Genomic DNA, 13,387 nt, shown 5'->3' with positions numbered 1-13,387 from the left:
TCCTGGCTGGCCAGAGCACACCGGCACTCGCAGATTTAAAGGGCCAGTGCACCACTGATTGGTTCTGCCCACTTCCCGGGTTCCTATAAAGACCGGCGGCCCCCAGCATTCCCCGTTGTATCTTAGTGCTTCATGCCTAAAAGGAAGCTTTCCACAGTGTTTCCTTCCCAAGTGTTGACCTCCCATTGTGACCCTGGACCTGTTCCTGATTCTGCCCCTTCCCTGCCAGCCCTGATCTCTTGCTCTGTCCCCGACCACGCATCATTGCCGCCTGCCTAGTGATCCTGTACCTTGACCTTGGAAGCACCGTGGACAAGTCGTGCCTGTGGAATGACCTGGTTGTACCACACTGTAGCAAGACCATCCTGCTTTACGACGGGCTCTGGTGAAGACTCGGTGCCACTTAGATTCCGGTCCCAGGTGTCTGCTTACATCATTGTCTGCGGTGGTCCAGGGGGTTCACTACTCCAAATCCTGACACCCACCACATGCCTTCCTGTAGATAGGTAGTCCCAGCACATACCCCCAGTAAATAGGTAGCTACAGCACATACTCCCAGTAGATAGGAAGCCACAGCACATGCCCCCAAGTAAATAGGTAGACGCAGCACATGCCCCCCAGTATATAGCTATGCACAGCACATGCTTCCCAGGAGATAGGTAGCCCCAGCACATACCCCCAGCAGATGGGTAGCCTCAGCACATACACCCAGTTGATGGGTAGCCATAGCACATGCTCCAAAGTAAATAGGTAGCCACAGCACATGCCCTCCAGTATATAGGTAGCCACAGCACATGACCCCCAAGTAGATAGGTAGCCCCAGCACATACTCCCAGTAGATATGTAGCTCCAGCACATACTCCCAGTAAATAGAAAGCCACAGAACATGCACCCAAGTAAATAGGTAACCACAGCACATGCCCCCTAGTATACAGGTAGCCCCAGCACATACCCCCAGTAGATGGGTAGTCACAGCAAATCCCCCAAGTAGATAGGTAGCCACAGCACATGTCCCCCATTACAGCAGCCATCACTATTTATTAAAGATTTGTCTGAGAGCAAGAAGCAGCCAACAAAAGAGCCATATCTGGCTCCCGAGCCGTAGGTTCCCTACCTCTGTTATAGATCCTACAAGATCATAATTCCCTTCCTACATTTGGTACGACAATCAAGCTTCGTTGGAAATGGAGGATGTGTCCCTTCTGCCTGCTTTCAATCTGCCGTTTGTAGGACCTGCAGCGGTCCTGAAATGGCTCTTGTGTACATGTGTATTGAAAGCAGGAATATTTTTATTAGGATTTCATGGGTAAAGGCGCTTCTCAGTATAAAATTTGGTGGGTTGTTTGGGTGGGCATTGGGGCCTCTAGAATGCTTAGACACACCCATGTTTCAGTCTCCATTTATCTAGGAGAAGGATAGCCCTTTGTGGAAAGCCCTCTTTGGCAGCATGCAATGATTTTTTGCCTCTTGTGTAGTTGCTATGTCATTGGATAACCTCAAGGTCTCCATTTAAAGGAAATCTACCATGGGGAATCTACTTTCTGAGGGATTCCCTATAGTAGATTCCCTGTCCACCCCCAGTAGCCACTATTGACCCGCCTCTACCCTCCTCTACCCACCCTACTCCGCTGAGTTCAACTGATAATTTGGCTTACGTAAGGCTGTATGGCAGTATGTGCAAATATGAATAACTCATAGATTTTATTGGCAACAGTCATATTGTACATGGCAGGATTAAATAGAACATGTGATCTTATATTTAAACATTTATTAAAGAAATATTTACCTTTTATTTTCAGGGTTTTACATACAAGCCAGTACCTGGACAATGTTGTGGAAAATGCGTACAGAATACCTGTGTCCTTGATGTCACTGATATGATGGAGGTATAGCTCAAATATCTCGCGCAGCTAGTAGCAGGTAGCAGTGCAGTAGAGACTATGGCGCGCATACACAATAATTACTGAGAGCTTGGTGATGTCCTCTGCTAAGGAAAGCTCCAGACAAACCAGAGGGTATTATAGAAGTGCTGCAGGAGGATGTGATGCTGGTGCCCAGAGGGGCTCTTGTAACACCCCCAAAGCACGTCTGCCTAATTTACATAAATATAAAATTGTTTTTTATAATTGATAATGTAATCTCTACAAAGCAGTGTCGGTGGTTTGTAGCGGTGAAATTACATGATACATTTTCTTTAGTGAGGTTATCCCTTGACTTTCTCTTTCCGAAACCATGATCATCAAAGACCTTTTTCACAATTCTTTACCTGACCAAGTCTAAGAAAAAGGAAGCAGCACTTGCAAAATTGATACTCGGGTTCAAGAGCCAGAACCCGGACTTAGTCCATCCAATGAATAACAAAGAGAAAAATGGCTGACTACAAGATAAAATTGTGTACTTTTATTCAAGTGATCACTGCAACATTTTTACAACTGAGGTCTGGTGTCTGGAGCCTTCAGGGCTATTTAGATTTGTTTGATAGACCCTAAATGCGTTTAAGTATAAGTTTTGGTGAAAACTTGAGGGACAACAGTGGCGCCATTATGTGGTCTCTTTAGCTGACGACTGAGGAAAGTGAGATAAAATGTAATGTTTTTTATATTACCACGCTTCCTTATCAGTCATATGTAGGGAGCGAGGATGTCTCCGGGGAAATTAAAAGATTCATAAAAATTAGCAAAACAAGATAGGAGCTTTTCATTAAAGTGGTTTTCCCACAAAGGAAATGCGATAGGGCCTTCCTTGCCTATCATTGGGGGTCTCAGTGATGAGACCCTGCAGATCGTGAAAACGAGGGGACAGTCGGACCCTTCATTGCTCCTCAGACTAATGGAGCAGACGGCCGCGCATGACCGTTCTGCTCCATTAATTTCTATGGAGCTGACAGAGGCAACGCTCGTCAATTTTCGTCAGCTCCATAAAGATTAATGGAGCAGAATGGTCATGTGCGGCCGTATGCTCCATTAGTCTGACGGAACGATGAGGGGTTCGACGGACCCCTCGTTTGCACGATCTGCGGGGGTCTCAGCACTGAGACACCCACTGATTGGCAAGTTAGGCCATATTCCATGGATAGGGCCTAACTTTCCTTTGTGGGAAAACCCCTTTAAAAAGAACTGTGTTTTAGAAGACAAGAGGGTATTGTATACCACCCTCCCATACAATTGGTGCGTCCTCTGTTCGTATCAAAAAACTGTGACACATTGGGGCACATTTACTTACAAGTTCACTCGAGTTCTCTAAAAGCGCATTGTCCATCTATAATGGTTTGTGCAACATATTTTTTGTGGTGCATCTTTAACATACGGCGTGTGAACTATTTCAAGGTTAAATACGCGTTACATACAAATCAGTCGGACCGTCCGACGGCACACCACCTAATTTGTGTTGCATGAAGGACAGCGCAGCTGCACCACAACAGGGGCACGTGCAACACAGTCCCAGCGCAGCGCAGACACTTCTTAAATACCCGTGCAAGCCTGTTTAGCCATGAAGAAAGTGCACGGTTCATCAAAAGTGTGCAGCATGACCCTTAGCAAAATGCTAATTTTGGCAAATTTTTCTGTGGACTAGTAGCTGCAAGTTAGACCTCTGAATGGTGGTACCAAAGAATTATTTTTTGGTCAAAGTAACTCTTTATTATTTTCTTTCAGGGCTATTCAGATAAAGATTTGCCTCCGCAGTGTTGTCAAAATTGTTCACAGGACACTTGTGCCTTAAATACCACTATGTTGATGATAAAGGTAAGGTTGAAATACTCAGGCCAGATATTGAGGGGCACACATACTACAAAATTGTACAATTGTACAAAAGAACTGAGATAAAAATAAATAAATAAAATCATAAACATATGTCAGATATTACCACAACTCAAAAGTACAAATCTATCAAACTATAAAAAGAGTTATATTTGGCAGTCAACCCTATAATGGCAATAGATCCCAAATTTTTTAAGAAAAAGTGATCTACATGGTAGCAATAAAAACCTCATCAAATCCTGCAAAAAAAATAACACCTTACACATTTGCATACACTGGAGTATGAAAAAGTTATTGGTGTCAGAATAGGGAAAAATGAAGAAAATTGTTTTAGTATAAAAGGCTGTCATTTATTAAAAAAAAATAAAAAAATAAAAATATATATTAACTTATAAGCTATATAAATGTCATTCCCCCGTGATTGTTTCGACCCAAGGCATAAATTAGAGGTATCATTTGGCACATGTGGTGAAAGCGGTAAAAACTGTGCCCACAGTTTTCCCTACAATTTTGAATTTTTTTTTTTCAAGCTTCCCAGTAACCAGCATAGAATATAAAATGCCCTAACTAGGAAATAAAAGCCCTTAAAAGTTTTTAAAGACGAGGATTGAAAAGGATTGAAGGATTTGATGTGGTCCTCGAATGGTTAACATATCACAAAAATGGAGATCATAAATGGTATCATATATGGCTCATACCTTCACATCTGATTCAAATTTATGAAGAACAGGACACCTTGTATCATGTGATATAAAAAGACTGGTGAATAAAAAGTTTTTTTAAAGGCTTCTATTCAATTTATAACAGATCTACAGTACCCCAGCGTGGCCACCACACAGTGGATGGAGCAGTGCACTTTTTTCTCTTCTCCCAGTGTAGCGGCTCCTGCTTTCTTCTATCCCCATTAAAACAATCTTGATGAGTGTAGATCACCAAAACCTTTTAGTTACGTGATAATTTTTTTTCTTTACAGCCTGGAAAACTTTGGCGCCCACCTGGTGATAACTGCACATGTTATGACTGTGATCCTAAAAAGAATATAGTTATAAAAAGAGTGATGTCCTGCCCAGAACAAAAACCATTAAACTGCATTCAGGTACGTGACAAATACATTGCAAAATGCTCCTTTGTGTTGTTTCTTTTTTGTTGAATGATCTCACAGCTCATATGTGCCCTGTTTGGTACCAGCATTTTCTATTGTACTTTTTGTGCAGTTTTAAAAAAAATCTACCAATTGTTTTTATGCATTATGAAAATACAGTTTGAGAATGATTTAGCTACACTGATGCAGAAACATATCTTGTTTAATACCTGAACCGAGTTGTTTAAAAAAACTATTATAAAATTATGATAATGAGGCTCTGTCGCTCCTTTAGTTGCCCCAGCGCTTCTCCTCTTACCCTTATTATGCACTGCTTCAGAGAACGATGTTTTCACTGTGTAGTCCCTGTCAGGCAGAAGTAATCAATCGCTGCACCATTCCCTTAGCTGCTATGTATGAGCCATCCAGACAGTTCAGGAAGCTCTGTGTAATGTGTTTACCAGTCTGCATCCAGCATTCCCAAGGTGCTGAATTTTATAATAATTTTTTGAGCAAAACTACTGGGGTCAGGGATTTAACAAGATATGTTTCTGCATCAGTATAGCTACATTCTCAAGGTATGTTTGGGTCACAATGCATAAAAACAATTAGTAGATTTCGTCTAATTCCTTTTTTCAGTAGGGACAGCAAATTTAAACTTTGGTACAATATGTTTCTATTTCTGCTTTACAATACTTGTACTGTAGCTTATATATATAGGTATACCATTTTTACCAATTGCATACAACAATATTTACCAATAATAAAATGTAATTTAGTTTAGCTTTTTCTGGGTTTTGGACTTGTCTCATTTACTGTATACTGTATATTTGTGTATAAGCCGAGTTTCATTTAAAAAAATAAACTTACATACTCACCCTCCGGCACGGCTCCTCTTCTGTCTTCTCTATGCTGTATTAGCTGGCAGAGACGCGTCCATGCAATCTGCAGGCCGGTGCACACTATTCGCCGGCTGGCAGTTGCCGTGGAAGCGTCTCTGCCGGCTGTTACACCAAAGAGAAGAAAGGCTGGCTGACTGTATACTATATGGGGCTGTCTGTCTGTATACTACATGAGGGCTGGCTGTCAGTATACTACCTGGGGACTGGCTAAATACTACTGAGAGCTGGCTGTATACTACTGGGGGCTGGCTGACTGTATACTACATGGGGCTGGCTGTCTGTAAACTACATGAGGGCTGGCTGTCAGTATACTACCTGGGGACTGGCTAAATACTACTGAGGGCTGGCTGTATACTACTGGGGGCTGGCTGGCTGTATACTACTGGGGGCTGACAGGCTACATACTACTGGGGTCTGGCTGACTATATAATGGGAGGCTGTGACCAATACATTTCCCACCCTTGGCTAATACTCGAGTTAATAGGTTTTCCCAGTTTTTGGTAATAAAATTAGGGGTTATAGTCTTGGCTTATACTCAGGTCGGCTTATACTCGACTATATACTCTGCTGTTTTTTTTAACCCTTTTTATAATAAAAGTCGGACAAAAATAAAAAAATTCTTCTGTAGCCCCTTCTAAACTTTTACCTATGCCAGCTCAGGACTGGAGTTTATATGTACCAAAAAGTGCACCATTTTACAGCGATTTGTGACAAAATTATGACTTTTTTATATGTCCACATCTGGATTATAAAGATATATAAGGTGCAACACTGAAATTTTCTGAGGTGGCTAACTTAGCTATGCGAGTGGAAAAATCGTAATACGGAGGCAATATGCAAATGTGAAAAAATTTGAGAGAAAAAGAAAGAAAAGCCTTAAATAAATGAACCCCTCCCCCCTTTGTATTATTCATTATTAGTTTAACTATATAGTTTTTATGCTATTTTACATCCACAGGGCAGACTGGCAAACTTTACAAGCGAAGATGGATGCTGTACAATCCAGTACTGTGAACCACGTAAGTCTAAAGTATTGGAAAGAGAGTTTCCTTAAAAAATTGTGATTTTTCAACTTTAACCTTTACATAAATGTAATTATTAATTATTAAGCTACGGTATTTCTAAATGTGCTCAAGTTGTCCCCAATATAAAACCCAGCTTTTGTCTGAACTTTGAGTGCAGCCATCGGTCTCAAGGAAACTACTCACTGTCAATACCTAACAAATCTCTGTGGGGGTAATTTATCATTAAGTCCGCTCCTTGCAATAGTTGTGTGGAGGAGATGTATTATTGTTTTTTTGTCTATGTTTGTTGTTTTGGAGCAGTTGTGGTGCTGTTGATGTTTTGCAACTTTCCATTGCGCCAAATGAACATAGGGCAGTGCAAATTCACTTTGACCTTGACCCCAATTGAACCAAATTCATTGGGAGTAATGTAACATTAGGCAGCTCCTTGGAGCAGTTCTATCGCTGTCTTTGCAGTTCCGCTGCAGTCAGATTCATTAAAGGAAATCTACCACCAGAATGAAGGGTTGTAAACCAAGCACACTGAAATGCGCCCACTCTGACAGGATCTGCTCTTCTTTCAGATTCTTAAGCCCTTGTTTTTAAGAAAAAAAGGCTTTAAAAATTATCCAAATGAGCTTGAGGGGCTTCAGGTTCCATTAACATCTAGGGAGCTTGGAGCCCCTCTGCCTATTTGCATAGTTTTAAAAGCTTTCTTTTGTAAAAATCAGGACATAAAAAGCTAGGACAAGAACAGATCATGCCAGAGGGGGCACACACCAGTGTCAGTCAGTGTGATGATGGGTTTACAATCCTTAATCCTGGTGGGAGATATCCTTTAAAGTTCCTTTTGACCCTTGATAAATCTGCTATGCAGGTTGTTTGCGACAGTGGCATGAAAAGTCGCAAAGATCCATTAAAAGTTGCAGAACATGAACTAGGGTGGGAAAACTTGTCAAAACTCACCCCTAAATAGAAAGTCGCAAATCATGCAGGTGTTTCACTGTGACTTTGTTCTTTTGGCAAAAATGGAAAATTGCAAAACAGCATTTGTACCAAAACAATGCCAAAACAATGCCACACATAGACAAAAAAAACAAGGGGGCAGATTTACTTACCCATTGAGAACGGGTCTTCCGGCGATTCACTAAGGTAGTGCGCCCGATGTCCACAGGCAGAAAAAAATTCTGCGGCTTTTCCGAATCCGTTGGGTTTTCCGATGGCCACACCCCCGATTTCCGTCGCATGCATGCCGGGGTCGATGCGCCAAAAACCCAGGGCAATTCAGGGAAAAACGGCGCAAATCGGTAATATTCGGGAAACCCGACGAAAAATAGCGATTCGCCCCTTAGTAAATGACCCCCAAAGATTCACCACCCCCAATGTCTTTGACCATCAGGAGGTCCAAAAAGATTAAATCCAAATCTTTTTGCCCTGAACTTCTCCACTGAGATTGCATAAGGGTTCTAGGGATCCATTCGTCACTGCATGCTGTCATATTGCTGTAATGTTTCTCAGTCCACAGCAGCAGAGCGGCAATCTCTCTATCAGTCCCACCAGCCCTCTGGTTGTCCCTCTTCACTAAATACAGGCAGTCCCCGAGATACGTACAAGATAGGTTCCTTGGGTTTATACTTAAGTTAAAATTTGTATGAAGTCGGAACTATATATTTTACAATTGTAGCTCCAGGCAAAAAATGTTTTTGTCCTAGTGACAAAAGGGTGGTGTTTTTTTTATTATTGCATTTGGGGTTGTTCCTCAGGTGGAGTTTAAATATCCTGGTTCATCTGTGTGCATAAGGTTTTACTTTGAAAACACCTATAATTAAATGTAACATATCAAAAGTAAGGAAATCTCTTTGAACTGAATTATCCTTGTATATGTGAGCGTAGATTTTTTTTCCACTGCAGAAAACTGCGATACAACAAAAATATGGAAAGTTGTAGAAAAGGATGGCTGCACTGCCAATGTGACAATAGCAAACTGCGGAGGATACTGCAACTCTGTTTCCAGGTGGGTAAATAGTATAAGATTTAGGGTATACCACTGTGCGCTGGAGAGCAGGAGGAGGTGACCCCTCCATAGAAAACAGCGGCGAATGTGTGGCACCGTACCGTCGCTGGGCCGCCATTGCGGCCCGCATATACATCAAATTTGTGTCCGCATATACATCCCCTCAGATGGGCATGTGAATGAGCCTTTATCCTGTACAAAGTAGAATGAAGTTTTATTTATTACGGTGCAACGAAGATGTATACAACTGCACTAAGATGTCCAACAGAGTCTCTGGGGGGCATTTATTAATTTGGGCGCAGAGTGGAGCTGGAAGTGTGCTATAATTTCCAGTGGGATGCACAAAAATAGTGCCGTTAAACGAGTCTGAAAAATAGAATTGCCAGAAAAGTGTTGTATTTACAAGTGCCCCTTTTTGCACCCAAAGAAAGAACAAGTTGTAAATGTCAGAAAATCACCAATATTGTGATGTCACCTCTTAATAAATGAGGCGCAGCAAGGGGAAATAAAATTCTACCAGTTTTCCGTTTGAAAGTTACAGTATTTGGCGAGATTTACCAGGCTGTGAGCATTAAAATTATGTTGTAATTTGCTGCAGAATTTTTTTTTGTTTAAAACAAATAAACATAAGAAGGTCCACAATATCTGGGGAAGAGGATAGGTTCCATAAAGTGAGGGGAGGAGGTGAAAGGCCACAATTTAAGGGGGGGACAGGGGCCACAATATGAGAGGAGGAGGAGAGGGGGCACAATGTGAGAGGAGATTTAGAGGGGCAGAAACGTGAAGGGGAGGAGGAGAAGGGCCACGATATGAGAGGAGGAGAAGAACGGCCACATTGCAAGGGGAGGAGAGGGGCACAATATGAGAGGAGGAGGGGAGGAGCCACAATGCGAGGGGAGGCGGAGAGGGGACACAATGTGAGAGGTGGAAAAAAAGGGCACAAAATGAGAGGAGGAGGAGAGGGGCCACAATGCGAGGGGAGGAGGAGAGGGGTCCAAATGTGAGGGAAAGGAGCACTGAGGCCACAATGTGAGGAGAAGTAGGAGAGGTTCCACATTGTGAGGAGAAGTAGGAGAGGTGCCACAATGCGAGGAGAGGGTGCCTAATGAAGATGGGGTAACAATGTGAGGGGAGGAGAAAAGAGGCCAAGGTGTGAGGGAAAGGAGGACAGGTGTCAGAATGTGAGGGGAGGAGCAGAGGGGCCACAATATGATGGCAGAAGGACAGGAGGCTACTATGTGGGACCAATATGTTGCATATTATACTATGCTAGAGGGTGGGGAAAGGAACTGGCAGGGGTCATGGTCTAGGATACAAAAATGTGTGCACCATCTATTTAATCCTTGTTCTGTGGGAAAGTTGGGAAACAGAGTCTAGGCTAACTCTGCATTGTTCTACTTATTAACATGGCAATAAACTGTACAAAATTTGGCCCAAACTAAGCTTCTACTGACTTTTCTTGCCTTCTCTCCAGACACCCTGGTTTTCCACAGATATGGGGAGATAGATGTACCTGCTGCCAGCCGACAGCAACCATATCCAGAAAAGTCCAATTGCTGTGTCCAAATGATAGGAAAATCTCATACAGCTACACGGACACTCTGAAGTGCGGGTGTAGGGAAGCAGCCTGCGTGTTCACAGAGTAAAGTGACTGCTATCAATGGGACACAAATGTTATATCTGGTCCCTGTATGAATTATTGTAAACTTTGGGAGTTTGTTTTCTTCTACAAATAACAATATTCTTTAACTCCTAAAAATACATAAAACATGCAATAAAGTGATTATGACTAAATAATGCTGATATAAATACACAATGTATCATTTATCTATGGAATGGGGGTAGAAGAACAAATTTGCACATAAAATCTTGCAGTTTCTGCACATTTCTAATGCACATACTGATATATTAATATATACCAATAAATATAATATTCATGCACATTGTGTCTTTGGGTTGTTTGTTTTCTTATTTTAAAAGAAATTCCTGACAAATTAGTTCAGTGTGCCAAAACAGAGATCTAGGGGATTTTGGTTCTTTAATAGGGCCAGTAAGGCGTCTGATGGAACCTGTTTTATCTAAAAAAACAAAGTATAAACTTAAAGCCATAGAGAGGTGGGTGCTGTATTAGGGAGCTGTAAAGACGACCTTCTTCACTTCCACCTACTTCTTGCATCCAGTAATAATAATGTGTCACTGATGTAAAGGGTTGGAGTGGAAGAGGTGAAAGGCCTGTTTTAAAGGGAACCTGTCATCACACATCACACATTTTCTTAATGATGGGTTTTTAAGACTTTTAATATTAATTCCCAATTTGCTTTTAAAGTATACCTGTCACCCTGCCGGCAAACTGAATCAAGTCATGGCAGTTTATTATATTCCGTGTCTGTCTTCATCATCATTATCTCCTCTCTGCTCTTGCCAGCTCTAGCCCTCCCTCCTCCTCTCCCTCATGCAGCTGTTAACTGACATTGTGTTCATTAAGATTACTGCTTTCACCAAACTATAAGTTATAAAAGTATACCTGTCTCACTGCCAGCAAACTGGGTTGAGTCACGGGGGCTTTCAATTTTCAGTGTCATCATCATTATCTCCTCTCTGCTAGCATTAGCCCTCCTTTTCTCTCATGCAGTTGTTAGCGTATCGTGTGCTTCAAGCAAATCTTTGTCAACTCACGTCTCATCTGCATGATGGAGATAGAAGAAGGAGATTATGACAACAGGGAATCTAGTCAGGTATACTTTTATCTTCAAAAACCCTAGAAGGCCTTAAAGAAAAAAAAAAGTTAAGTTTACATACAGTTTGCTAAAAGCCTAATCTACTAAAATATGAAATAATCACAATCAAATTGTCAATACCATTACAAACAGAAAACGTTCAAATAGATGTATCGCCACTTTTTACCAATTATTTTTTTTTATAAAAACCTGTAGATTATACATTTTCCAAAATGGTGTCAATGATAAAATTATCTTTTATAGCTCTGTTCATGAAAGTATATAAAAGATAGGGATCAGAATATGACATGAATAACAGTAATTGTGCATTTGAGAGATAGCTCACTACAATAAGGCCGTTTTACAAGGTATACAACACAGTGGTACACTTGGGTAGACAGCCAATATTCTAAGAAATTAGATAATATTAGGATTTCATTAAGCTGTCACTTAATGTTAATGTTACTGTCATTGTTTTATGTACGGTCTGAAATAATTCTTCCAAGGACAACTGTCCCAGCCTATCTGCCTTCTTTCCTGTTTTGTGCTACCTGGTTTCCAACACCGGCCTGTTTCTCGAACCTGTGCTGCTTGCCACGACCTTCTGCCTGTTCCTGACTCTGCTAGTATGCCACCTGCCTCGACTTCGGACTGACTCTGACTACCTTGGCGCCACGTACCAGTGCCTCTGTGCCCACTGGGCCAGCTTCTATCTATACTGGGACCACCACAAGAGGTAGTGGCCTTAGGGATCTCTCCTCAGTGAAGTACAGAACCCTGTATAGGGGTAAAGGGTGATTACCGGAGAGATCCAGGGATAAAGCCCTAAGTGTGTGGCCCAAAGTCAAACCAGTTAGATAGCAAAATGGGTTCAGAACCCGTTGCTTGTTACATTTATCTACAGGTTTCCATAATAGTCCAAGGATGGTTGTTGATTTGTGTTCGTCATGCTATGTTTTCAGAGTTCATGAGCCCAATGTGGTGGCCTTGACCTCAATGTCGTGTACTTATGTTTGAGATATGTAATGAACATATTTAAAATTTGATGGCATAACAAAACTGTAAAAAATTGGTATCTCAGCGATCATACAAATCTTAGGAATAAAGAGCTGGTGTGATTCGGACCACACATTGAAAGGCGTAAAAACAGAGCCCCTAAGCAAATGGTGCAGAATATCGACTGGCAAGTACAACTTGCCATTGAAAATTGGGATTCCTGAATTATTTGCTTTGTTGCCGCCTTAGTGTCTTTGAATCCACCTCTAGATGGCACTAAAGCTCCTCTTAAGAGAAATCTTGAAACTTATGTACAGGGAGAGTGTCACCGATAAATTACTTATTTTTGTTGACCAAATTTTTCTGTAAAACATATTTTTTTATCATTTTGTTTACATTTTCAAATATCATTCTCTATATTTAAAGACAGTGTTACACCAATCCCTTAATAGCGAACCAATGGCCTAGCCCTTCAGACACACCGAGTGCTTTAATAAGAAATGCAAAATTGCGTTTGGGCCCTTCTCTGGATGTATATCACAAGTTGAAATGCACATTGACGCCGTTCAGAAGTTCTACATTCAGGCCAGTAACAATCATATATACATGGAGTGTGTTTGTCAAAGGAAACTCGATTGTGCACAACCATTCTAAGGGTGTCCCTAGACAGTGCATCACCACAGTGGTTCATATATAAGGCGCACTGGACTATAAGGAGTACCTTTGATTTTTTGTGCGCCTTATAGTCCGCAAAATATGGTAATTCACATATGTTTGTGCCTCTGCAAATTAGACATAATTTATAGGCACCACTATGAGTTATAGGGCAACTACAACATTGTCTTCTTCACATCCTAACAGATGTTTATGCCTAGAGAAGGAGATGTTAAAGATACAGTAGTGCTGCATACTTCA

The 13,387-nt window shown here is 41.5% G+C and overlaps 1 protein-coding gene across 2 annotated transcripts in view; it reads left to right on the top strand.

The window, feature by feature from the left end:
• LOC140070977 (mucin-5AC-like) overlaps positions 1 to 10,702 on the top strand; it is an 86,816-nt gene extending 76,114 nt beyond the window's left edge. For both annotated transcript variants that reach the window (XM_072118149.1, XM_072118148.1), the window contains 6 exons: positions 1,800 to 1,886; positions 3,654 to 3,743; positions 4,732 to 4,854; positions 6,700 to 6,760; positions 8,657 to 8,759; positions 10,234 to 10,702. In XM_072118149.1, the coding sequence (XP_071974250.1) occupies positions 1,800 to 1,886; positions 3,654 to 3,743; positions 4,732 to 4,854; positions 6,700 to 6,760; positions 8,657 to 8,759; positions 10,234 to 10,405 (636 nt within the window). In that variant the 3' untranslated portion in view covers positions 10,406 to 10,702. The remainder of the gene's footprint in view (positions 1 to 1,799; positions 1,887 to 3,653; positions 3,744 to 4,731; positions 4,855 to 6,699; positions 6,761 to 8,656; positions 8,760 to 10,233) is intronic.
• Positions 10,703 to 13,387: the final 2,685 nt, after the last annotated feature.

This window comes from Engystomops pustulosus, chromosome 7 (assembly GCF_040894005.1).
Source record: "Engystomops pustulosus chromosome 7, aEngPut4.maternal, whole genome shotgun sequence".
NCBI lineage: Eukaryota > Metazoa > Chordata > Amphibia > Anura > Leptodactylidae > Engystomops > Engystomops pustulosus.
The sequence above is the reverse complement of the archived record's forward strand: the minus strand, read 5'-3'. Positions and strand labels throughout refer to the sequence as shown.